At 37.3% G+C, this 25384-nt stretch overlaps 1 protein-coding gene across 1 annotated transcript in view; it reads left to right on the forward strand.

The window, feature by feature from the left end:
• TMEM236 (transmembrane protein 236) overlaps positions 1-17863 on the forward strand; it is a 47510-nt gene extending 29647 nt beyond the window's left edge. Inside the window, exon 4 of the mRNA XM_072650249.1 lies at positions 17370-17863. Within this exon, the coding sequence (XP_072506350.1) occupies positions 17370-17863 (494 nt within the window). The remainder of the gene's footprint in view (positions 1-17369) is intronic.
• The last annotated feature ends 7521 nt before the right edge of the window (positions 17864-25384 follow it).

Here is a 25384-nt window from a genome sequence, read left to right on the forward strand (position 1 = left end):
TACAGTATTATTCTCTCCTTAAGCCAAATCCTATGAGAGTAAGGTTCACTCATTCTTTCTCACCTCCATTGTAAAACCTTTTTCTTGCCTCTTTTATGTGAGACAATTTACCCCGTTCTATCTTTCCCTTTCTCCTTCTTCCAATATATTCCTCTCTCACCCTTGAATTTTATTTTTCAGATATCATCCCTTCATATTCAACTCATGTTGTGCCCTCTATATCCATCCATCCGTCTGTCCGTCTGTCCGTCCGTCCATCTGTCTATTTCCTCCAATTGCCCTCATACTGACAAAGGTCTCGTGAGTTACAAACATCATCTTTCCATGTAGGAATGTAAACAGTTCAACTTTAATAAGTCTCTTATGATTTCTCTTTTCTGTTTATCTTTTAATGCTTCTCTTGATTCTTGTATTTGAAAGTCAGATTTTCTGTTTAGCTCTGGTCTTTTTTTATCAAGAATGCTTGAAAGTGCTCTGTTTCACTGAATGTTTATTTCCTCCCCTGAAACATTATACTTAGTTTTTCTGGGCAGGTGATTCTTGGTTTTTTTAATCCTAGCTCCTCTCACCTCCAGAATATCCTATTATAAGCCCTTCGATCCCTTAATATAGAAGCTGTTAGATCTTGTGTTATCCTAATTGTATTTCCACAATACTCAAATTGTCTCTTTCTGATTGCTTGCAATATTTTCTCCTTGACCTGAGGATTCTGGAATTTGGCTACAATATTCCCAGGAGTTTTCTTTATACTATCTCTGGTGAATTCTTTCAATTTCTATTTTACCCTCTGTTTTTAGAATATCAGGGCAGTTTTCCTTGAAAATTTCTTGAGAGTTGATGGCTAGACTCTTTTTTTGATCATGGTTTTCAGGTAGTTCAATAATTTTTAAATTATCTCTCTTGCATCTGTTTTCCAGGTCAGTGGTTTTTCCAATGAGATTTTTCACATTTTCTTCTATTTTTTCATTCTTTTGGTTCTGCTTTATAATTTCTTGATTTCTCATAAAGTACTTAGCTTCCATTTGCTCCATTCTAATTTTGAAGGAATTATTTTCTTCAGCGACCTTTGGACCTCCTTTTCCATTTGACTAATTCTGCTTTTTAAGGCATTCTTCTCCTCGTTGACTTTTTGAACTTCTTTTGCCATTTGGGTTGGTCTATCTTTTAAGGTGTTATTTTCTTCAGTACTTTTTTGGGTCTACTTATCAAGCTGTCGACTTGTTTTTCCTGATTTTCTTGCATCTCTCATTTTTCTTCCCAATTTTTCCTCTACTTCCCTTACTTGACTTTCAAAATCTTTTTTGAGCTCCTCCATGGCTTGTGACCAATTCATATTCCTCTTGGAGGCTTTTGACATAGGAGCTTTGAGTCTGCTATTCTCGTCTAGTTGAATGCCCTGATCTTCCTCGTCACCAAAGTAAGATTCTATACTCTGAATTCTTTTCTGATGTTTACTCATCTTCCCTGCCAAACATCTGATTTTCTAACCCTTTGTCAAGGTAGAACTCTGCTTCCAGTGGGGGTGGGGGTGGAGTGAGTGTACTATTCCAGGCTTTAGGGATTTTGTATCAGCTGCTTATACTGATACTTTGTATCAGTGTTCCTCCATTGTCTGTGGGCCAAGAGCTCCTGAAGCAGCCTCTGCCGCTACTGTTGCTGGCTGCCATGGCCACCACCCCAACTGCCCTGGAGCTGGGGCTGGCCCTGGCCAGATGATGTGTTCCTCTTTCACCCAGGTCTCATAGAGTTTTCCCACTGACCTTTTTGGCATTTGTAGGTTGAGAAGTCTGGAAACTGCCACTGTTGTCAATTATTCAATCTCTTGAGGCCTGCTCTGTGCAGGTGTGCCCCATGCCAGACTGTGCTTCACTCCCTACCCAGTGCAAAAGATCCTTCCTGTCGACTTTCTAGGTTGTCTTGGGCTGGGGATTTGTTTCACTCTCATTTTGTAGGTTCTGGAGCTCTAGAATTTGTTGAGAGTCATTTTTTGCAGGTATTTGAAGGGCATTGGGGGGAAGCTCAGTGAAGCTCCTGTTTTTACTCTGCCATCTTGGCTCTGACCCCCAGAAGTGGTAAGTGCTTTCCTGTTCATCTCAGATCTCAGGTACAGAAGGGACAGCATAGGGCAGTTGGAGGAATTCACAAAACTGGACTGCTGGGTTATTCCAAATTCTTGCTGTTGAACTTCTACTGGACACTGCTTTTTGCAGATCTATATGTAGTCATTTCTCCACAATTCTATCTCATACTTTCCACAATGGAGATAGCTAATTTTGGCTCTCTTTGAGCCCCCAACTCCTCTCTCAACCGCATGTGCCCCAACACTCTTTTAAAATATTTATATTCTTTCTTTTTTTTAGTATCTCACTGTCCATTGTCAACATTCCTCTCCTCCTGCCTCTGCCATTTTTATCTCCTTCCTCTTTTTAGTAAGTATGGTCTAGCAAAACAAATGACCACTTTGACCATGTCTCATGGTTTCACTTTTGATTTTGCCTTTCCAGTGTCTAACACAATGTCTGGCACACAGCAGGTGCTTAATAAATGCATGTTAATTCATTCCATGCCTCTAGTCCTTTACTTCTCTGTTTAGGGGTAGGAGGTGTGCTTCACTATCAGCTCTCTGAAATTATGCATTTATCAGAGTTCCAAAGAGTGAAGTGGATTGTACCCTAATCGAGGCTAAACCCTCTCTCATATCCCTAATACCAGCCTATTTTCTGTCTTCTAAAACCTTGATCTATCAATTATGTTTATATCCTTTCCTTTGTCTTTATTTTCAATCTCTCTATTAATTCCTTTCTTTTGACCTACAAATATGCTCAGGTTTGGTGTACTCTAAAACACCCACTCTACCTCCTGTTATCCCCTTAAACTATTTATGCTATCAAGTATTTCTTTTTTGCCTTTATTACTAAACTTTAAGAAAGTCTAATCTACACTTCTACCCACCATTTCTTCACCACCCACTCAAATCTTCATCTCCTTGTAGTATGGCTTGTAGCCCTTAATGTACAGAAATTACATTTCTCCAAGTGTTGGTTTCTACTCTATCCATTCCAGCTCTAGTTAGGGCAGCTAGGTGGTGCAGTGGATAGAACATCAGTGCAGGAGTCAGGAGGACCTGAGTTCAAATCTCACCTCAGACACTTGACACTCACTAGCTGTGTGACCTTGGGCAAGTCACTTAACCCCAATTACCTCATCCTGGGTCATTTCCAGTCATCCTGATGAATATTTGGTCACTGGATTCAGATGACTCTGGAGGAGAAGTGAGGCTGGTGATCTACACAGCCCTCCCTCACTCAAAACAAAGTCAAGTGCAAGTCATGTCATCATTTCTCTGATGGCATGGTCTTCTTCACAAGGAAGGACCAACACACACATTCCAGTCATAGTCCCAAGTTGACACTACTAGGCCCTGGGGATGAAACAGAAAGAAATGGCCAACCGAGTGATTTATTTTGCTTGACTATATTTATCACAAGGAAAGATTCTCTGGGGGCAGGAGAGGAAGGAAAGGGAAAAGGTGGGAATGATCAGTGATACATTTTTTTAAAAAAAGAAAACATCAATAAATTGTTTTTTATAGAGAATGTGTTTGAGAGGGTAGATGGGGATTGAGAATGAGGTTAGGGGCTCAGGGAGACTGGAAAATATCAACATCTGTTGTGAAGAGTATGATACAGAATCACTGAGAGATGAACATAGGGATTTGTATGTATTTTGTGTATTGTGTGTGTATGTGAAAATTAATCTCATTTCTCTTAGTTTTGATGGTGGGACCTGGGAGAAACAAAATCTAGTCTCTCTTCCGAAAAACCTCCAAATGCTTGGGAATAGCTATCATGTTCTCTCTAAAGTCTTCTCTTTCCATTCCCATCCCTGTTTCAATCAATCAACAAGCATTTATTATTTGTTTATTATTAAAGTTTTTATTATTTTATTATATTTATTTATTAAACCCTTCCTATGTGTCAGGCTCTGTGCTAAAGGCTAGGGATATAAAGAAAGGCAAAATTTTCATGAAATTCTCATTTCTTTGAGGTTTTTAATTTGGGGTACAGGTCTTTTGATTAGAAGGTGGTGATGGAGGACTGAAATAGCAGCAGTGGCTTCAGGAGTTTTCAGCCTAGGGACAATAAGGGGGTCACAGACAACTGGTCAGAAAGAAATTGCAGGGGACTCTTTGCTGGCACTGGGTGCAGCTGGTGCTGACTGCCAACTCTATTGCATATGTACCATTCTGGGTCATGGTTCTGGGTGTCAGTTCCAGGGAAGAGAAGGAATGTTGTGGTTGGTCACAAGGAAGCAGAGGCCTTGGTCATAATTCTAAGGCAGAGAGAAACATTAGCGCTTGTGACTTCAGGAGAGCAGGGACTACAACTCTCACCAGATCACATCACCCTGGAAGCACCAAAAATGTTCAGACTCCCAGAACTAGGTCTGAAAACAACAGAATGAAAAAGCTTGAAACTTGGAAGGGCCTCCCAAACCCAAGTGAGTACAGCCCAACTTTAACATGAAGTTCCAAGTTAAGGGATAGGCTGGAAAAATAACCAAATGACAAAAAAAAGAATTTGACCATAAAAAAAAAAACTACAGTGCAGGGAGGAGCAAGACACAAACTCAGAAGGTAATAATGTGAAAACAGCTACAAGCAAAGCCTCAAAGAAAAATACCAATAAGAATTCCTGGAAGAGTTAAAGAAAGAGATGAGTAGTAGAGGAAAAGTTTGGAAAAGAAGAGTGATGCAAGAAAATTATGAAAAATAAATGAACAGTTTGGTAAAAGAGGCAAAAAAAATTGAACAAAATAATACCTTAGAAATCAGAATTGGCACAAAGAGGCACAAAAGTCACTGAAGAAAAGCATTTCACCTGAAGGAAAAAAAAACAAACAAATCAAGGATAGCAATCATGATCTCAGACAAAGCAAAAGCAAAAATAAACCTAATTAAAAGGGATAATCAGAGAAGCTATCCTTTTCTAAAAGGTACTATATATAATGAAGTAATGTCAAAAAATTTTTACAGCAAGTTTTTCTAATAAAAGTCTCATTTCTGAAATACATAGTGAACTGAGTCAAAGTTATAAAAATAAGAGCCATTCCCCAATTAGTAAATGGTCAAAGGATATGAACAGGCAATTTTCAGAAGAAGAAATCAAAGTTATCTATAGTTATAGAAAAAAATGCTGTAAATCCTTATTGATTAGAGAAATGCAAATTAAAACAACCCCAAGGTACCACCTCACACATATCAGAAATGCTAAATGCTGGAAGGGTTGGGTGGACATAGGTACACTAATGCACTGTTGATATAGTTATAACTGGTCCAATCATTCTGGAGAACACTTTGGAACTTTGTCCAAAGGGCTAGAAACCATGCATACTCTTTGATTCAGCAATGCTACTACCCCAAAGAGATCAAAAAAAGGAAAAGGACCTATATACACAAAAATATTTATAGTGACTCTTTTTGAGGTAGCAAAGAATTGAATATTAAAGGGATGCTCATCAATTGGGGAATGGCTGAACAAGTTGTGGCATATAACTGTGATGGAGTACTATTGTACTGTAAGAAATGACGAGGGGGGTGGTTTCAGAAATACATGGCGAGACTCATATGAACTGATGCAAAGTGAAGTGAGAAGAACCGGGAGATCATTGTGCACCGGAACAGCAACATTAATGATGATCAACTGTGAAAGACTTGGCTACTCTGATCAATACAGTGATCCAAGACAATTCTAAAGAATTCATGATGAAAAAATACTGTCCACTTCCAGAGAGACAAATGATAAATGTTAAGGGCAGATTGAAGTATACTTTTTTCACTTTCTTCATTTTCCTTGCTTTTTTTTTTTTTTTTTTGCAATATGGCTAATATGGAAATATATATTACATGATTTCTTATGTATAACTGATATCATATTTCTTGTCTTCTCAGTGAGTTGGGGGAGGTATGGGAGGAAGGGAAAGAATTTGGAACTCAAAATTTGGAAAAGAAAAGAATGTTTGAAATAAATATTTTTTAAAAGTAAAAAAAATTTAAAAAGATAGTGAACAAATCTTCATTAAAAGAATTTATTGAGGGGATTTTGTCCTAAGATACTTAAAATAAAGCAGTTATAAATTTAATTATTCAGCCAGCTTCTGGCTGGCCAATGGCCAAAATGGATTTTTGCTATTTTTTCCTTTGGGCAAAAATCAGTTGACCACTTCCTGGATTACAAACAAAACTGACTTTTAAATCAACTTCAAAAGTGTAACCAAAGTGCTCCACTCTTACAGTTGGGTCAGGGTTTCAGATTATCAGCCAAAAAAATTACTGGGAGAAGCTCCCTTAGGTGGAAAAAAGAATATAAATAAGTCCCTTTACACATGTCTCTTTTAAACAGATCTTGAGATTTCTAGGCACTGAATGTATATCTAGCGAAATAAGTACATATATGTATATATATATATATATGTGTGTGTGTATATATATTTATATATATGTTCTCTCTCTCTCCTTCCTTCCTTCCCTTCCTTCCTTCCTTCCTTCCTTCCTTCCTTCCTTTCCTTCCTTCCTTCCTTCCTTCCTTCCTTCCTTCCTTCCTTCCTTCCTTTCCTTCCTTCCTTCCCTTCCTTCCTTCCTTCCTTCCTTCCTTCCTTCCTTCCTTCCTTCCTTCCTTCCTTCCTTCCTTCCTTTCCTTCCTTCCTTCCTTCCTTCCTTCCTTCCTTCCTTCCTTCCTTCCTTCCTTCCTTCCTTCCTTCCTTCCTTTCCTTCCTTCCTTCCCTTCCTTCCTTCCTTCCTTCCTTCCTTCCTTCCTTCCTTCCTTCCTTCCTTCCTTCCTTCCTTCCTTCCGTGATTTTTCTTTAATTTTATTTCTATTAGGAGACAAGGTTTTTGGCATCTAGAGAGGTAGATTTATATAGTTATAGGCTATATCTCTCTGTATGTGTTTATGGTGAGGCAGTGTGGTGTGGTGGATGGAGAGCTCAACTTTGAGCAAGGGAAGCCTGGATTTAAAGTGCTGCTGCTGGCATTTACTAGCTGTGTGACTCAAGGAAGTTTTTTAACCTCTCTGACCCTCAATCCACTCAGACTGTACTTACAGAATGGCCAAGACCTCAACTGGTGGTGGGATTTCCCACACTGATATCATCACAAGCCCTTTATATGTGTGTATACTTTATGTCCCGTAGAGAGGCAACTTGGCTTAGTGATTGGAGAGCTGGCTTTAAAGATAGGATCGAGTGTGACTTCTGACCTATACTGGCTTTGTGATTCTGCCCAAGTCATTTAATCACTCAGTGTTCTAGGTCAGAGGTGTCAAGCTTGAAACGACTGCATGGGGTTCACAAACTCCCTAGTGGGGCCACAAACCAGATTAAAATGTCATTGGGAAAAGTCTAACAAAATAAAGAAATACAATAAATCATAGATAATGTTCATTTGTGGTTTTCTAAGTCAATCTGTATTTCAAAGGGATCTATTTCTATCTGAGTTTGACACCACTGACCTAAGAGGTAACTCTAATATTCTACATTGCAAGGAAGTTGTCAGCTTATTCGGGTAGAGTTTCCTCATCTGGAAGTTCTTGATATAGCAAAATCACAGGGCCAGGGTATTGCTTATATCATATAAAACCTATATATGTATATGTAATTTTACATAGCAAAATTACCTCTTACTGTTATCATAATTATTGACTTTTTCTCATCAAAGCGTGAGTGATTTGAAGGCAGGTGGCTCCACAAGATGACCTCTTGTGGTCCCTTCTAGCACTGTGAGCATTGATTAGATGGTTTTTAAATAACAATTAGCAAACAATTCTTTATCTTTATCTCCCTCTCAAATTATAGAATAAGCTCTCAGAACTACAGTTAAGTTCCAAATTCTTTGGAGGGCCATTGCTGCTTAAAAATGCAAGCAGTCTCTCATTTAAGAAGTAACTAATGACTCAAAGACTTAGAAGTTAGAAAGGACCTTCATGGTTCATCAAACAATAATACCCAATTAAAAATGAAAAGACTGAGTTCCCAGAGAGGTTTCCAGACTTCATTGACAAACAGAACTGGAATTCTAGCATAGGTAGTCTGATTCTAAATCTCCACATTTACTATAGTTTGGTTCTAATAAGTGCAAGTAATGAATCCCTTCAAGTGGTCACATGTATTTCAATTCATACACTTCGAAGTTATAATTGTATAAAATAAGGCAATTGGTTCCAGTTCAATGGAAATATGTAGGATGAATTAAAATAATGCCCCCATTTAAAGGCAGCTAATTATTTTTTATTAATTGAGACCTAGCTGTATATTAAAATATACAACAATCCACTTTTATTTTGATATTTTATTTTTAATTTTAAAAACACCAAAAAGGATAGCATTTTCATTTACAAAAAGTAATTATATAAATTTTAATTACAAACAGATTGCTTTTTTAAAAGTGTAGAATGAACTCAATGTTACTTTAAAAACTTTCCTTGTTGGTGGTATTTCCTTCTGAACTTCTGTGTTTTTTCTATACATTGAAAAAATTTCCACAATTCTCTTTTCTTGTTTTTGCTACATACAATTGAAAAGTTCTTTTGTAAATAAAACCAATGTAGTTAAAATGAGAAGGAAAACAGGTTAACAGGGGGAAATATATTTTCAGCAAGCTTCCCTGATAAACATATATATGTAGTGAGTATATATATTAAGAACTCATTTAATTATGTAAAAATGAGAACCATTCTCCAAAATTGTAGCATATGAGTAGGAAGTTATCAAAGAAAGAAATGTAAGCTATCAATAGTTACATATAATGTTGGGACTGGAAGCTCAATTCCGTGTGGACGGTCTCGGGCAGGTAAAAGTGGGACTTCTAAATCTTAGAGTCTTACGAGGCCCTCCATGAACAGCGGGGGTTCGAGAAGGTCAGACCGAGCTAGCTCGGCTAGCTCGGGTATTTCCGCCTCTCCCCAGGAGATACCTGATGGGTGGAGTCTCCCTGCCCTCGAGGTCGTCCCGGATTGGAGCACACCTAGTTACCTAACAGCACGGTATTGAGATGCAAACTGTGTGGCTGAAGATTAAGTAGGATTGAGGAAGCCTAAAAGCTCGCTTAGCACGTGTGGAGCCAAAGAGAAAAGAAGGGCTCCGCTTCTTTTCTTTCCTCTCTCCCCTCCCCCTCTCTCCCCGCTTGTACTTCTACTTCCATTCCCTTAAGCTTAGCCTTCTTAGGAAATCTCCCCCTCTTCGTCCTAAGAAAGAAGACCCCCTGCACTTGTAACCGAAACCCTGTAATAAAGCTCAACCCCTGTTTGACTCTGGAACGTCCTTTCTCTCATACGTGCATCCGGCGTGGCCAGCCGAAGACCTGGACAGGTAAGAAAGACTCGGGTAGCCCAATACAGGCCTCTAGGCTTGGCAATATAATACTTCAAATCACTAACGATTATAGAAATGCAAAATAAAGCAACTCTGAGGTCCTACCTCATACCTATTATCTTGGCAAATGGGACATCCAGGTCTATCCACTAATCAGATCGAAGAAAGAGGAAATGGATTCATTTGTAAAAAATTTATTTTTATAGAAGCTCTTTTTTAAAACTGCTACAAAGAATAAGGAACAAAGAGGATCGAGGGAGACAACCCTATTGCTAGCTCCTCTCTTCCGTCTAAATCCATTCCCACAAATTAAAAAGAAAAGAAAAATATAATCCTTGTAACAGAATGGCAGCCATGTCCAAAAATTCTGCATGTTGAGTCCATCATCCCTCTGTCAAGAGGCGGGTGACCTGTTGCTTCACCAGTCCTCTTGAATTGTGGCTACTCATTGAATTGACCAGAGTCAATAGACCAGAAGTCTTTTAAAGTTGTTTTTTCTTACAATGTTGTTCCATAAAGTGATCTTCTGGTTCTGCTTACTCCACTCTGAAACAGTCCCTTTTGTCTTATCTTGGGGCACAATAATATTTCATCTCATTCATATCCTGTATTTCTTCAGCCATCGCTTGATTGATGGACATCCCTTCCCCACCTTCCCCCCAGTTCTTTACTGCAACTAAAAGAGCTGCTCTCAGTATTTTTGAATATATGGGTCCTTCTCCTCTTTCTTTGACCTGATAAAGGCATAGATGTAATCAGAGTGTCACTGGGTCACACCACAATTTGGTGGCTTTTTGCTCAGAGTTACAATTGGTTTTGGGAACAACTTGACTAATTCATTTACTAACTCAGCTCCACCAACAATGTACGCATGTGCCTGTCTTCCTGTAAGTCTTCCATTTTCTCTTTTTGTCATTTTTTTCCAGTATGGTGAAATGTAAGGTAGAACCTCAGAGTTGTTTTAATTTGGATTTCTATAATTATTAGTAATTTGAAGCATTTATATAGCTATTGATAGTTCGAACTTCTTCCTTTGAAAACTGCCTATTCATATCCTTTAAGTATTTTTTCTTTTGAGAATGACCATCATTATATGACTGAATCAGTTCCTTATGTATATTGAATATTAAGTCTTTATCAGAGGATCTTTCTTGTAATTCCCCCCCCCCCCCCCGCAAATCAAATTGTTTTCCCTTTCTTTTTAAGTATATGGGTTTTATTTATGAAAGGTTTTTTTTATTTTATGTAATTAAAAGTTTCCCAGTTTATCCTCTCTGTGCATGAGCTCTTTGATTTTCCCTTTTGCCAACATATTTACCAGTATAGGTTATACTTGCCAATATATTTTCTTTGGAAATCAAACATATAAAGAAAAAGTTAAGGCAAGGTTTATAATACAGGGATTGTTAACCTGGATACTCCAAGAAGTCTCTGGATGGATTTTAAGGGCTTTATAAAATTGAATGGAAAACAGTTAACTTCTTTATTTTCACTAATCCCTAATTGGAATTTGGGGTTTCTTTCAATTTCCAACGATATGAATAAAAAACCCCCCACAACATTCCTATGAGTCCAGAGTCCTCATTAGATTGCCAAAGGAGTTAGTCTGTCTGTCTCTTTCTCTGTTCCTCTGTCTCTTTCACACACACACACACACACACACACACACACACACACACACACAGAAAGGTTAAGAACCCATGGTTAAATGTTTTTCTCAAACTAAATTTGTAGTAATAAGTATTTTGTTAGTCATTAGTCACTGAAACAGTTTATTTACAAATAATTGTATTTGAAATCATTGAGTTTATCACTAGAGAGTTGTGAGGGCTAATGGCACAATCTCAGTTGTGGGTTATCACTTAAATACAGTAACTTGGAATGTGCCCTGATAATTTTTTTAAATCAACAGTATTGATTAAACTTAATGCTGAGCTGGGTAAATGTTTGAAAACTAGTGTTATTCTTTCTATGCATAGATCTCCACCCCCTACCTCCACTGGTGCCCTGTGAGAGGGCAAAGATTTGGAGATATCCATACACATATATTATGGCACAATGGATCATACTGAGACCAGCTATCCATATATTCTTGCATGTTCTCTGACATTGTTGGCTTGAATTTGGTTTGATCTGTGACTTTGGAACAGAGTTTTTTCTGGGTGAAGTTAATGGGTACATAAGAATCAAATTTATATTTTAGACTTCCTTATAAAACCATGCTCTAACAAATTGAGCTAATTAAGCTCAGAGGAAAACCCCCTTCCAGCTATCTACCAGGGTTTTAGGGCACATGGGATCTAGCCAACATCAGAATCTTGCCATCTGCACCTCTTCTCATTCTCCTTTACCCCTTCCTCTGCCCTTCCAACTCACCCAGAGAACAATGATCAAGTCACTCTTAACTGTTGTTACTGGACAAGATGTGACTATGTACTCTCCCATAGGGTCATTCACAGTCCCTCTGGTTGCCTAGACCAACTCCTTTCCCTGATTCATCTTAGTAAGATGTGAGGTTCTTAAGCACAGAGACTTTTTCACTTTTGTTTTCGTATTTCCAGTACCAAGCACAGAATTTGGCAAATACAGGAACTGGGACTGTAATTTCCCTGGTAAGGAAACTCTCAGATAAGAAACTTCCATGATTTTTACAAACCAGGACCTTCTTGAAACGTGTGTGAATGTGTGCTCATCCTTCATTTCCAAAGAAGACCATGCCATCAGAGAAACAATGACATGACTTGCACTTGACTTTGTTTTGAGTGAGGGAGGGCTGGGCAGGTCACCAGCCTCACTTCTCCAGAGCTATCTGAATCCAGTGACCAGATATTCATCAGGATGACTGGAGATGACCCAGGATGAGGCAACTGAGGCTAAGTGACTTGTCAAAGATGATACAACTAGTGAATGTGGCGAAAGACTTTTTTCCAGGGAGTATGTATCAGATGATAGTCTTTCTGGCTCCAAAATCAGCTCTCTAATGACTACGCCAAGAAGCTTCTCCTGATTATGTTTTGGGGAAAAAGACACACAAAGTTTAGGGTACAAGTAGGTAAGAAAAGCATTGTGGTTATTTCTGCCATGACAGGAAGAGACCTTAGTTGGGTCCCAAAGAAAATCTCTGTAAAACAAATGAACTCTCCCTATAAATTTCAACTATTAGATAATGAAGAAGGAAGTCAATCTTGGTGGCTGTTATGATGGTTTACAAACTGTTGCTAAATATAAATTGACATGAAGAGATAAACAGAGTATGCAATTTTCAGATATGGGTTTGGAATATTTTATTGCCTAGTCTATCACTGTGAGAAGAAGGATGCTGGTGATAAGTCATGTTATCAAAGTCTTATTTCTGTGGTTTGAATTTGTGGAAGTGGGAATTGGGTTGGTATATACTTTATTCAAATTATAATGATAACCTTTAGCCTTTTCAAACAGAGTGGGTGGTGAGATGGTAAATCCTAATGTGAGGAAGTGATATGATCCATTTAATGTATAATGAGATGGAAGTTGATTCTGAAATGGAGCTATTTCTGTTAAGAAGATAAATACAGGGCTCTCTGCCCTTTAATCTCTCAATTAATAGAGAAAGAACAACTTTGGAATCTTTTTCCTCAAGGTGTTCATCTCCAACACTAACACATGTATATGGTTGCCAAATTCATCTTAATTTAATAGTCAAATACTTATCATTTATAGAATGTGGTTGAGAGCCCTGGAATGGGAGTCAGTCAAAGTGGTTCCAATACAAACTGACTAGGTGATGTTGGACAAGTGACTTGACTTCTCTTGGTTTTAGTTTTCTTTTCCATACATACATGTATACTATCTAACGATATAACATAATCTTATTTTATATGTAACATATATATACATGTATGTGTATATGTGTGTGCATGCATGTATGTGCATAATAAAATGAAAAAATTGGTCCAAATGATTCCTAGAAGAGAAACGCCACTAAGACTGGGTGGGGCACATTACTGTTAAGGACTGACCATGTGATATCTAGAGTTTGAATCTGTTCTAGCAACAATAACCAAACGGCTTTATTTTGAACCTCATTCCATTCAATTCAACAAGTATTTATTAATTTACTATATGCAAATTATTCGAAGCACACAGAGAGAAATGAAAATACTGCCTGGCTTCAGGTAGCTTGCATTCTCTCCTCAAATGAAGAGGTTTGACTATATGATTTCTCAGCTTTAAATTATATGATCCATGCCTTTTCTGCAAACGTCTTTGACTAGCCCTCCCCCCTGTATACACTTTTCCTTTCTTGGCTTCAGAAATAACAATTCTCATGAATAATTTTTGAATGAATGAATAAATGAAAGAAAAAATATTAAATTCTGATTTGGTGATATTACCGATTCCCTCTTGATGACATGAAATCTTTGACTCCTCTTTCCAGCACTAATTGCATTAGTATGGGGGTAGGAACTCATACTCTTGAGTTGGTGGTGGGAGTATTAGAATACTCCTTGTTTCTCATTGCTGTGTTCAGACTCTACCTCCTTCTCCATCACTTAATAACCTCTTCTCCTTTGGGATACATTCAATCCATATTTATCACCAAATCAAAATTCTGGTAGCTATAGACCTTCAGGACACTCTCCTTTCTCAATGAATTTGGTACCTGGTTTACAATCTTTCTTTCCTTCCCAACCCCTGACTTCAACATACCTGTTGATATTCCCTTAAACATCCTAGCATCCCAGTTTTTCAACTTACTCATTTCTATTATCTACTCCTCTTTCCCAGTTACATACAGAGATATCCTTGAACTTCCCATCACCCACAAGTTTTCTACGTGTATGTTCATGAACTCTGTAATTCATTTTTTTCTGATCATAATCTTTTATTATTCTACCTTTCTCTTTCATATGACCCATAGTCCTGTTCTTTATCTCCATCATGACTTCTAGTCCCTCAACTCTTCAGTTCTTTCCCATACCATCACCATTGCTTTCACTTTGACTGCTTTTGACTTTTCCCTTTTCCATCTTAACCCCTTGTCTCCTCCTATCTCCATATTAACCCCTTGATAAACCAATTCAACTATATGCTATCATGTCCCATGTCCTATTGTCCTATTAAAGATCTTTTTCTCTCTAGCCCAAGTCTTGGTTTGCTATCACCATTTGGAATCGTTGTTCCTATTCACATGCTGCTGAATGAAGCTAGAGAAAATCATGAAACCTTGTTAGCTGGGTCCACTATGAATTTATGTCCAAATCTCCCCTGGATCCTCCTGTGGGAATTTAATTCTTTTACACTCCCTCAATAGAGTCACTATTTCATTCATCTCAGTGGCTCTTCTAAATCTTTTCATCCCTCCTCAAACCTTCCACAGTCGCCCTCCCTCCTCACCCATTCAGCTGACAACTTTGCCTCACATTTTGCTGAAAAAATTGAGACGATTCACCAAGTTCTTCCTCTTCTGTCTTCCTCATTATTTCACATCACTCAGATGCCTTCCCCCTACTTAATCCTCCTTTGCCCCATGGGTCACATGAAGAGGTATTCCTTCTGCTTGCCAAGGCATGCCTAAGTGATCCCATTTCATCTTCTCTTCTCCAGTTGTTTACCCCTTCTACCATCCCTATGCTCTTACTAGCTTTTCAGCCTCTTCCTATATACTGATTGCTTCCCTGCTGCTGACAAAAATATCTATATCTTCTCCATCCTCAACTCCTTCCCCACTATTGTCCTATATCTCTCCTCCCTTTCATGACTAATCTCCAGTTGGTACCTCCATTTTCTTGCCTCTCCCTGTCTTTTAAACTGTATTCCAGTCTCATCATTCTGCTGAAAGTATTCTCTCCAAAGTTCCCAACAGTCTCTTAAGTGTAGAATTTAATAGCTTTTTTTCTCAATCTTCATCCTTCTTGACCTCTCTGAAGTCTTTGATAATGTCAACAACCAATTTTTCCTTGATACGTTCTTCACTTTAGTTTTTAAGATGCTTTTCTTTCCCCTTTCTCCTCCTATCTGCCTGACTACTCCTTCTCACAGAAGTTATATGGGATATGGATGCCTTCATTTTCTGAAATAAATCAAATATTTACCCCTCAGTTTTCTTTGCTGGATCTTCATCCAGATCATGGTCACTGACAGTGGGTACTCCCTAAGACTCTGCTTCGGCACTCATTAAAATGTGAGTTCTTTGAAGACTGGGGCAATGTTTTGCCTTTCTTTGTGTTTAGCACAAAGTTCTTAGTAGAAAGTAAATACTTAATTGCTTGTTGACAGTAACTAGTAAATAGCTTTAGTAAATGCTAAATGATCAGTCACATAGTTGTTTCTAGTTGTTTCCAGGTTTGTTTTCTACTGGGCATGGTGCGCAGCTTCTCTCTGCTTTCTGCCTTTGGATTTAGCTAGTCACTAGCTGAGATGTTAATCTCTCCCCCATAAAAGGGAGAATGGGCTCTTTCATCACACTTTCAATTTATATCCCAAATGCTCAAGTTTCTCTTCCTGTAGGGGTGCATGCTCTTCAAAATGCTAGTATCTGGATAAGAAAAAGCTCTTAGCTGCTTGACTTGGACCATCACAGGCTTTTCATCTTCAAAAAAAGAATGTTGTCTCCAAACAATCAGCTCTTTTGAAACACAGAAGAGACAACCAACTAAGTAATACACCTACAGACCTTAGTTCTGTCTTTTTAATCTCTTTTTGATCACTGAGAACAAAATCTTTGGTCTAAGCCTTCATCTGACCCAGGGTTAGAAAATCCATATAACTTATGTAATTTCCAATTTCCAAGCTACACCACTTTGGAATTACTTTTAGGGCTTCCTTTTCAGCAAAGTGCCAAAGACTCTGGGTCTGAAGTACTCCAGTTTTCTGTTAGTTCAAGACTCTTTTTGGTCTCCTGTACAATTGAATGGGAAGGGGAGGGGTAGAGCTGTTGGCACCTCAATTCCGTTTCAATCCTCTATCCCTAAATACTTTCCTTATATGTTCTGGCAACAAACTTTAAGCCACTTCATACTTATGCCTAGATATAATGCTGCTTTTCTGTTCAATAATCTTCAATAGTTCCTTCTTGTTCCTTGAGCAAAATTCAAAAATTTCTTTGCCTGTCCTTCAAAGCCTTTTTCTAGCATATCTCCAACCAGCTAGACTTATAACTCCCTTTCATGCACAGTAAACATTAAGCTAACTATGCTCTTTCTGTTAATTTGTCTTTACTCAGGGTATTCCCTATATCTGGAATATTTTTTTTCCAGGACTTTGCCTTTGGGATTCCTATTTCTTCTTTGTATCTCAACTTAAATGCTACCACTTTTATAAAGACTTCTCTTTCTTCCCCTCCCGTAACCCTCTCTCTTCACCTTGTCAATAACAGCCTTTCCTTTGGTCCCTGCCATGATACGTCAATGGTACACTTATTATATAATCTTGTGCAACAGTGGTACCAAACAAAAATGGTGGCCACTAAACTGTACATAAGGATACTTGCAAGCTGTGTATTGATTTAGAAAACCACATATTAACATTATCTATTATATTTTTATTTATTTTGTGAAATATTTTCTGATTGCATTTTCATCTGATTTGGATAGCTCTCAGAGGATTGTGGGTCACATGTTGCTCATGAGTCCCATGTTTGTCCCCTTTGTTGTATTTATTTGAGTTTTATCTCTTTGTTGGACTATCTACAGCTTCCCAGTTTTAGTAATCTGGGAGTCAAAGTCTATGTCTTACCTGACTTTTTAATTTCCCCTGTTGCTCTGCACACTCTAGGTCCTTAAGAAATGTTTGTTTGATTATTTTGTATTATTATGATTATATTTATATAATATTATTGAAAGCATGTCATCCATAAGTTAATGATCATCTCTAGATCTGTGTCCTACTAGGTCTATAGAGAATATGTTAAAGTTCAACATTAAATTACATAACTTTTAACTACCTATAGTTATATTTAACTATATATATAATATATAACATGACTTTTTAATTGATTCTGTTAAATATTTGATTTATTTCAGAAAATGAAGATTCACATATCCATACAACTAATTTGCAGCAAGTGAAAACTGTGACTGAGCAGGTGAAGCCAAGTGAGGAAAATAACGCAGTGCACCAGCCAGCCCAGAGGTTGCCTTTTGGCTTTGGAATCTTGAGAGCCATATCGCAGCAAGACAAGCGTGCAGAGATTTTTCTGAGTAGTTTCATCATGTGGTCTGACACCACTGAGATGCTGCGAGTATCTGGGCACTCTGCAGTGTTTAAGTCAGGGTGGTTATATCCTGTTTACATATTTAGCTATATCTCTCTGCTTCGAATCATAGTCACACCACAACAAAGTCTTGTGAGTTTCTTAGGTGTCTTTTTACAGGATTTCCCTTTTATGTTTGTTCGAATTAGTTTAATTGCTGATTTGGGGACAATCACTCCCATCCTAGGTCTTTTAAAGAACATTTTAGTGACGCTTTCTTATTTTTATTTCAACTGCTTAACTACATTCAGGGTTTTCTCATGAAACAACTTCCTTTTAGACTGAAAATGTTCCTTGGCTTTTCATTGATATGGACTTATCTTCCCAACAGCAAGTCCTACAATGAAGTTGTAGTATATGTAACAAAAAAATGGCAATCAATTAGAAATTATCATCTGTGAAAAGTAGTGGAGGTATTGAGATAATGTGTAGATTACATTTTCATAACCCAAGAAATCTCCATTTTTTATTCACAAATCATGCAAGCCAGGTAACATATGTGGTCATCTCCAATGGCAAGTGACCTTTCTTTTGTTAAGCTAATGTCAATGTGAAAAGCAGATTTAGTTGTTCAAGGGTATTCAAAGCGTAGTTATTTAGATAATAAATTTCTCAATTAGTACTTAAATATAAGTTTTTTAAAAAAAAAATCTGTATACATGTTGTATCGTCACTAGAACATGAGATGCTTGAAGGAAGGTACTTTTAGAATTTTATGTCTCTATCCCCAACATTTAGCATAGTACCTTTCTGATTAACATCTGCTTTGCAGCCTATACTCTTAGAAAGTTACCGGTACCTTGAGAATTTAAGTTACTTGCCCAGAGTCACATTAGCCAGTATGTGTCTGAGGTAAAACTTGAACCTAAATCTTTCTGACTTCTAGGTCAACTCCTTATCCATGAAACCAGCTGGCTCTCTGCTTCGTACATAGTAGGTACTTAATAAATACCCTTTGAGTGTTGAATAAGTGATGTAGTGATAAACAAGAATGTGGTTTATTGTCATGAAGGTGAGGCAGGGTTCCATAGCGAGACGTGGAAGATATTTTTTTAACATAGAATTCTGAGAAGGCATACAGTGGAAAGAATGTTGGATTTGAACTCAGAGCCTTGGACTCAGGGGACCAGCTTCACCACTTACTATCTATATGACATCAGACTCAGAGCCTTGGAGTCAGGGGACCAGTTTCACCACTTACTATCTATATGACATCAGATAACTCCCTTACCATCTTTGGGTCTCAGTTTGCTCAACCAGCAAATGAATGATTGTACGAGATAATTTTGAAGGTCCCTTTCACCTCTGAATCTACAACCTTAAATTCAAGAAGCAGATTTCAAATTAACTAAAGTGATTTTTTTTCCTTCAAGTTTGTTAACAATCTACTAATCATTTGTGGGAATCTATAGAAGGCTTTAAGTTCAGCTCATGAAAATAATACTAATTCCTTGTCATTCTATATGTTGATACATGATATGTTTACAACATTATATGATTAGAGGTATATAGTGGATATCCTTATTATTCTATATAGATTGGGGTGGATCAATTGCTTCTCCTTTTACATGCATCGTGGGAGCAATTAGGATGACCATTGTGTATCTTGAACCATGAGATACACACGTATATACGCACAGAATTGCATTATTTGCAATAATGGATGACAATGACGTTAAGTGAGGCAGTATGTTTCAGTGGAAAGTGTACTGAATGTAGAGTCAAAAGATCTGAGTTTGTTTCCCCTCTTCTACTTAGCAGCTATGTGATGTTGAATGTCACCTAACCTCTTCGGGATTCAAAATGCTAATCTGATGGCCTCATACAGTCTCTTTAAGTTCAAGACTTATGATCCTAGATAAAGTTGCAAACCTTATTTTAGTCATAAGTGTAATATTTTTCCCATGCCATTCCAGAAGGAGGAACAAGTCTCCAAATGACTCAGTATTGCTTTCAGTTTTTTTCCTCTTCCTGTCTCAGTCTTCCATTGGGTGTGGTTTATAATGGCAACACCAAAATGGCCAAAAGACAAGGGGAGAGAAGTGAGGGGCCTGAACTGGTCATTTGGTCTAAGAACAAGTATACACACAGAGAGATACAATTTTATAAAATATATCATACAGCATTATATTAGATATACATATACATGTTTGTGTATGTGTATATAGGTATACATATATATATACTGTGTTACTTTTCCAAAACCCATTTCCACAAACCATTTCTGACCATGTTCTTCCATTCATCCTTATTCCATTTAATCCAACCCACATTTACCAAAAGTCTGCTGTGGACCAAAGCACTGTGGTAGATCACGCTGATAAAAAGACAAAAAGAAGAGTTCCCTACCCTGAAGGAGCTTAGACTGTCTTTATAAAGAGATATACAAATGCATAAAGTAATACAGATGAAGACCCACTAATCATTGCCATAGTCAAATGGGTATAAAGACACAAAAGAAACGTGATTGCTCAGACATGTACAAATACAAATATGGACACATACTGAGCAGAAGAAATCAAATAAAAACACAATAGCACTGAAACTATCCTTAAAACCTAGACATGTAAATACAGACACCTACATGATAGAATCCTTTTAGAATTCATTGAGTTGTTATTGGGGTTTGAACAAAGGTGGATTCAATCTGGTCCCTGAAATAGCGCCTTAGGTGACAATAGTCCATGGGGTAATATTCAGAGCCTTTCTTCATTCACCAGATCTATAAAGTATTCCACTGGATGATAGGAGCTACCTTTTTTTAAATCTTTATATTCCCAGTACCTGGAGCACAGAAAAAACTTAATGAATATATGTTGAATTGTGATAAACTTATAAACAAAATTCTATTCTGTGCAGAATGAGCTCTAGATCATTTAAACTAATAAACAGAATGGTAGTTCAGATATACAAGTATTTTATGTTTGTCTTTTGGAATTCATTTTTTTTTTTATAATCCAATGTGGATGTGTTTGTTGTTTTGGGAACTTACAACACTTCAAAATAAGGAAACCATTCAACTTGAGAGGATATGTGAAACTTCAGTTTCCTCTTTTAATTAATAATGAAGTACTGTATTTAATTTAAACAATAAAAGCCTGGGGCATAGAAAGTACTTAATAAATTTATGCTGAATTGGAATCAATTTTTGACAAAATTCTATTCTTTATAAAGTCAACTCTGGGTCATCTGAACTAAAAGAGAGTGGTAGTTCAGATATACAAATATTTTCTTCTATAAGTATTGAAATAATGCAGGAAAGTATATTAGTGAAGTATTGGGATTTAAACTCGATGAGATTAGAGGGAAAGCTATATTATTCACTTTATATTGTATTTATAGCTTCTGAGTAGATTTTTGTGCTAGTTTCTAAGCCAAAGTTAATGTAATAAGGGAGAATGTGAGAATTAAAATCCATGGACATAATTACAGTACATTTAATAATGGCTATAATGTACTTTGTATGTTTTGGACCCAGCTAAAGGATATGTGTTTTGATTGAAGGTCAAATAGTCAATGTTACTGGCAAAAAAACATCAATTTGCAAATTCATTATCAATTAGGGTCCTGCTTATATTTCTAGGGTCAAGTTTAGCTAATTGGTTAATTGAAATAATCTTGATCATCTCTCTTAGATGCATTAGTCTATTAAGAATAATGAGTCTGGATTAAAAACAAGAGGTGCAAACTTTACTAGTTTTATGTCAGTAGGGATCCAAACTCTTCAATCTTCTTATAGAGTCAAAGTTCCCAAGGTTGAAACTGATTGTTCTGAAAGGAAAGACAGGATTATCTTTCACAGTAGAACTAGAAAAAGGACCTTTTTTCCATGAATGTGTCAATTGTTCTTCCATGTTTGAAGACATTTTTTCCCCTTGTGTATTATATTTACATGTAACTACAAAACCTAAAAGTACCACTTCAGTAATGAGAAATTATTAAGGAAAAATATGTATAAACCATATACTATTAGAGCTGAATCTTAAAATACTTTGTATATTAATTATATTTGGATTTTTAAGCAAGTATTTTGTGTTGCATTCTCTTCATGTTTCACTTATTTCATTCTGGATTGATGCTTTTATTATGGTTTCTCTATCAAGTCAGTTTGTGTCAATCATGTAGGAGTTCTGAAGCCCATGGGAGTCCACAGAGGTAGCTGGAGTCAGAGAATGGGAAAATGAACAGATATAAAGAGAGAGGTAAATACCACATATGCACATACACACGTATACACATATATATACATACATACATACACTTGACTTGTGGGCTGCTGGGTGGTACAATGGAGAAGGCTGGGCCTGGAGTTAGGAGGGACCTGAATTTTTATCCGGCCTCAGACACTTACTATCTGTGTGACCCTGGTCAAGTCACTTAACCTTGTTGCCTCAGTTTCCTCATTTGTCAAATGAACTGGAAAAGGAAATGGTAAACCACTCCAGTATCTTTGCCAAGAAAATGACAGTGGGGTCATGAAGAGTCAGAAACAACTCAAAACGACAAAACAACACACCTGAGCTGTAACTAATTGTAATTGTACCTGGAAAAATTCGGTTCAGTTGGAGGGCAGCAATGACAAGATCACAGAGGAAAGTAACATCATGGGTGCATTCCTGACACTAGAAGGGGATAGCCCATCCCACAGAAAATGGATCCTTGTCCCCTCAGAATTTTTGAGGGAGAACGTGGCTTACTGGAAAGGAATACCATGATACCAAGACCCTAGAGATAAAGAATAAGACCAGTTATGCTATTTGCTACCCTAGGACCACAAGCCAAGGAATGTTCACCATGGGGAGTGAGTGTACCTCTCTTGATGAGGAAATATTTCCCACCTTAACATCAGTACTCTGGGGGTAAAGCCCTGTTCGCCTCATTCTAGTTATGGATCTTATTTACAGAGAAACACGTATACACAAACATACACATATATACTGACAATCATTCCTACTAAAACTGGAAAGCGGTTTGTTTAGAACTATACTTAGTTATGTTAGTATATCTTGGATATCAGACCCTAAGAGATAGATGATGCAAAGATATTTTTTCCCTAATCCATACCTTTCCTTTTTATCTTCACTGCATTGTTTTTGTTGCTGCAAAAACTTTTCAGTTTCATGTAATTGAAGTAACCTATTTTATCTTTTGTGACTACCTCTATGTAGCATGGAGAGTGACCACAGCCCCTAAAACCTTCTTGGTAGGTGGGCTAAATCAGGTTGAGGGTAATTGACAGGCCTCAAACGTGTTGATGAGTTAGGGGGATGTCTACTCCAAGCATGTGAAGTGTTCCTCAGTGGAATGGTCAGATGAGAACAGTTTGTTCCAATAACTATGAGGGCAGTGAAAGCAAATGTTGTGGAATATTAGAGCTTTGTCAGACATGGAAGGTACCAAGGTCATCCACTGCATCCCAGGCCATCATCAGGCATCTTGACTTTTGTCTTGTCACTGGACGTTGATGACTCTGGAAGAGAAAGTGAGGCTGATGGCTTTTGTGCAACTCTGCCTCACTTAAATCCATTCCATGCACAGTCAAAACATCACCCATGATGTCACTGGTCCTCTTCAAAACTGAAGCCTGAACAACAATGCCTGATTAAGAACTCCATCTAGCTCTGCTGGGAAAGGTACATATTCTGATTACCTTAATTTTAAAAAATGGTATGATTTTTGGTATTTGTATTATCTGTCCATTTTTGAATTTGTTGTGGTTTATGTTATATGATGTGGGTCTAAACCTAATTTCTGCTAAGCTACTTTCCTAGTTTTCCCAGCAGCTGTCAAATGAGAGCATTCTTCTACAAGCAATTCATGTTCTCAGACCAGTAAATCAATAAATCAACATTTATTAATTGCCTACTATGTGTCAGACACTGTACTAAATGCAGAATTTATTAAATGCTATTTGCCTATTCCCCTATTCTTCTTTTCTATTTTTTTGGTTTTCTTTTTGGTAGGTTTTGTTTTACTGTTTTGGACTGTTACTGTAGTTTTGATCTTATAGCTTCTGGGGAGCAGCTTTTCCTATCAATGCAGATTGGCACCTGCTCTGTACTCTACCGTCTTAGTTGTTTGGATCAGTGAGAGGTTAGGTCACTTCTGCAGGATTGCACAGCCCATATGTGCCAGGGGTTGGACATGAACTCAGATCTTTGTGACTCTAAGGTCAGCTGTCTGTCCATTGCCCCATGCCTCTTCTCTTTGATATTTTTAAAAACTATTTCCAAATAATTTTTAAGATTACTTTTTTGGTAACATAATTTGAAGTCTGTAAATCTGAGTAAGACTTTTCCCTTCATTTCTACTTTTTTCATCATTTCAAATCTTTCTCTCACACTAACTAGTTGTGTGCTTCTGGGCAAATCATTTAACCATTCTCAGCCTCAGTTTCCTTATCTGTAAAATGGGGATAATAATAGCACCAATTTGGTGAGAATCAAATGAGGTAACATAAGTAAAGTGATTTGGAAATCTGAAAGTTCTATATGAATACTAGCTATTATTATTTCCTCCAAGGTTCTAGTTCTTTTGTCCCTCTAGACAAAGTTCTTTTGCCCAGCTCTATATTGTTTTGATATAATACTAATTCTATAAATTACTTTAAGTAGTATCATTATTTTTATTATTTTGTCATGACCACATGACTAGTGAATATTCCTTTAATTTTTGTCAATTTTTTGTTTTAAAAAAATGCTTTATAATTGTATTTATATCACTTCTTGGGTGTACCTTGGTGGACCTCCAGATAGTTTATTCATTTTGTAGTTCTTTTTTAATAAGACTATCCTTTCAATTATTTCCTCTTGGATTGTTTTATTGTTATATAGAAATGCTGGTGATTTGGGTGGATTTAGTGTGTGTCCTGTTGTCTTATTAAAGTTATTAAGTGTCTCAATTAGCTTCTTTGCTGATTCTCTGAGGTTTGTATAGGTGAATCATATTATTGACAAATGGGGATAACTTTGTCTTCCTTTTGCCTATTCACTGACTGAATATTAATCATCTGCTATGTGCCAGGCACAGTGGCAGGCGAGGGGGACACAAACATCCAATGAAAGTTTCTGTCCTCAAAAAGCTTACATTCTATTGAGGGGGAAAAATATGTATATAGACAAGAAAATACACCTTAAATACAAGTAATGGGAAGGAATCTCTAATAGCTGGTGGAATCAAGAAAGGCCTTTTGTAGGAGATGGTACCTGAAGGCAGTTAAGAGTTCCAAGAGGCTGAAGTGTGCAGGGAGAATTTTTTTGAAGTCTATTTTTATTATAAACTTAATTATTATTAACAAACACAAGAATTCCAGCTTACCAAGAAAGATAGCAACAAAAGGGATTGTATATGAAACTACCTAAACTATCTTTTTTTTTGGGGGGGGTGGGGATCAGGCAATCAGGGTTGTGACTTGCCCAGGGTCACACAGCTAGTAATCATCAAGTATCTGAGGCCAAATTTGAACTCAGGTCCTCTTGATTCCAGGGCCAGTGCTCTATCCACTGTGCCATCTAGCTGTCCCCTACCTAAACTATCTTAACTAAAATTCTAGGCATTTTCTCTGACTGGCCCTCATGCCTGGACCACTCCTCTTCCATTGTAATCACTGACCTTCCTGGCTTCCTTTAAGTCCCAGCTAAAATCCCACCTTCTACAAGAAACGTTCATCAATCTCTCTTAATTCTAGTGTTTTCACTGTTTTAATTGTTTCCTCTTTATATAGCTTGTTTTCTACATATTTGTTTGCATGTTATCTCCTCTATTAGACGGTAAACTCCTTGAGAG

This window comes from Notamacropus eugenii, chromosome 3 (assembly GCF_028372415.1).
Source record: "Notamacropus eugenii isolate mMacEug1 chromosome 3, mMacEug1.pri_v2, whole genome shotgun sequence".
In the NCBI taxonomy this organism is placed as follows: Eukaryota; Metazoa; Chordata; class Mammalia; order Diprotodontia; family Macropodidae; genus Notamacropus; species Notamacropus eugenii.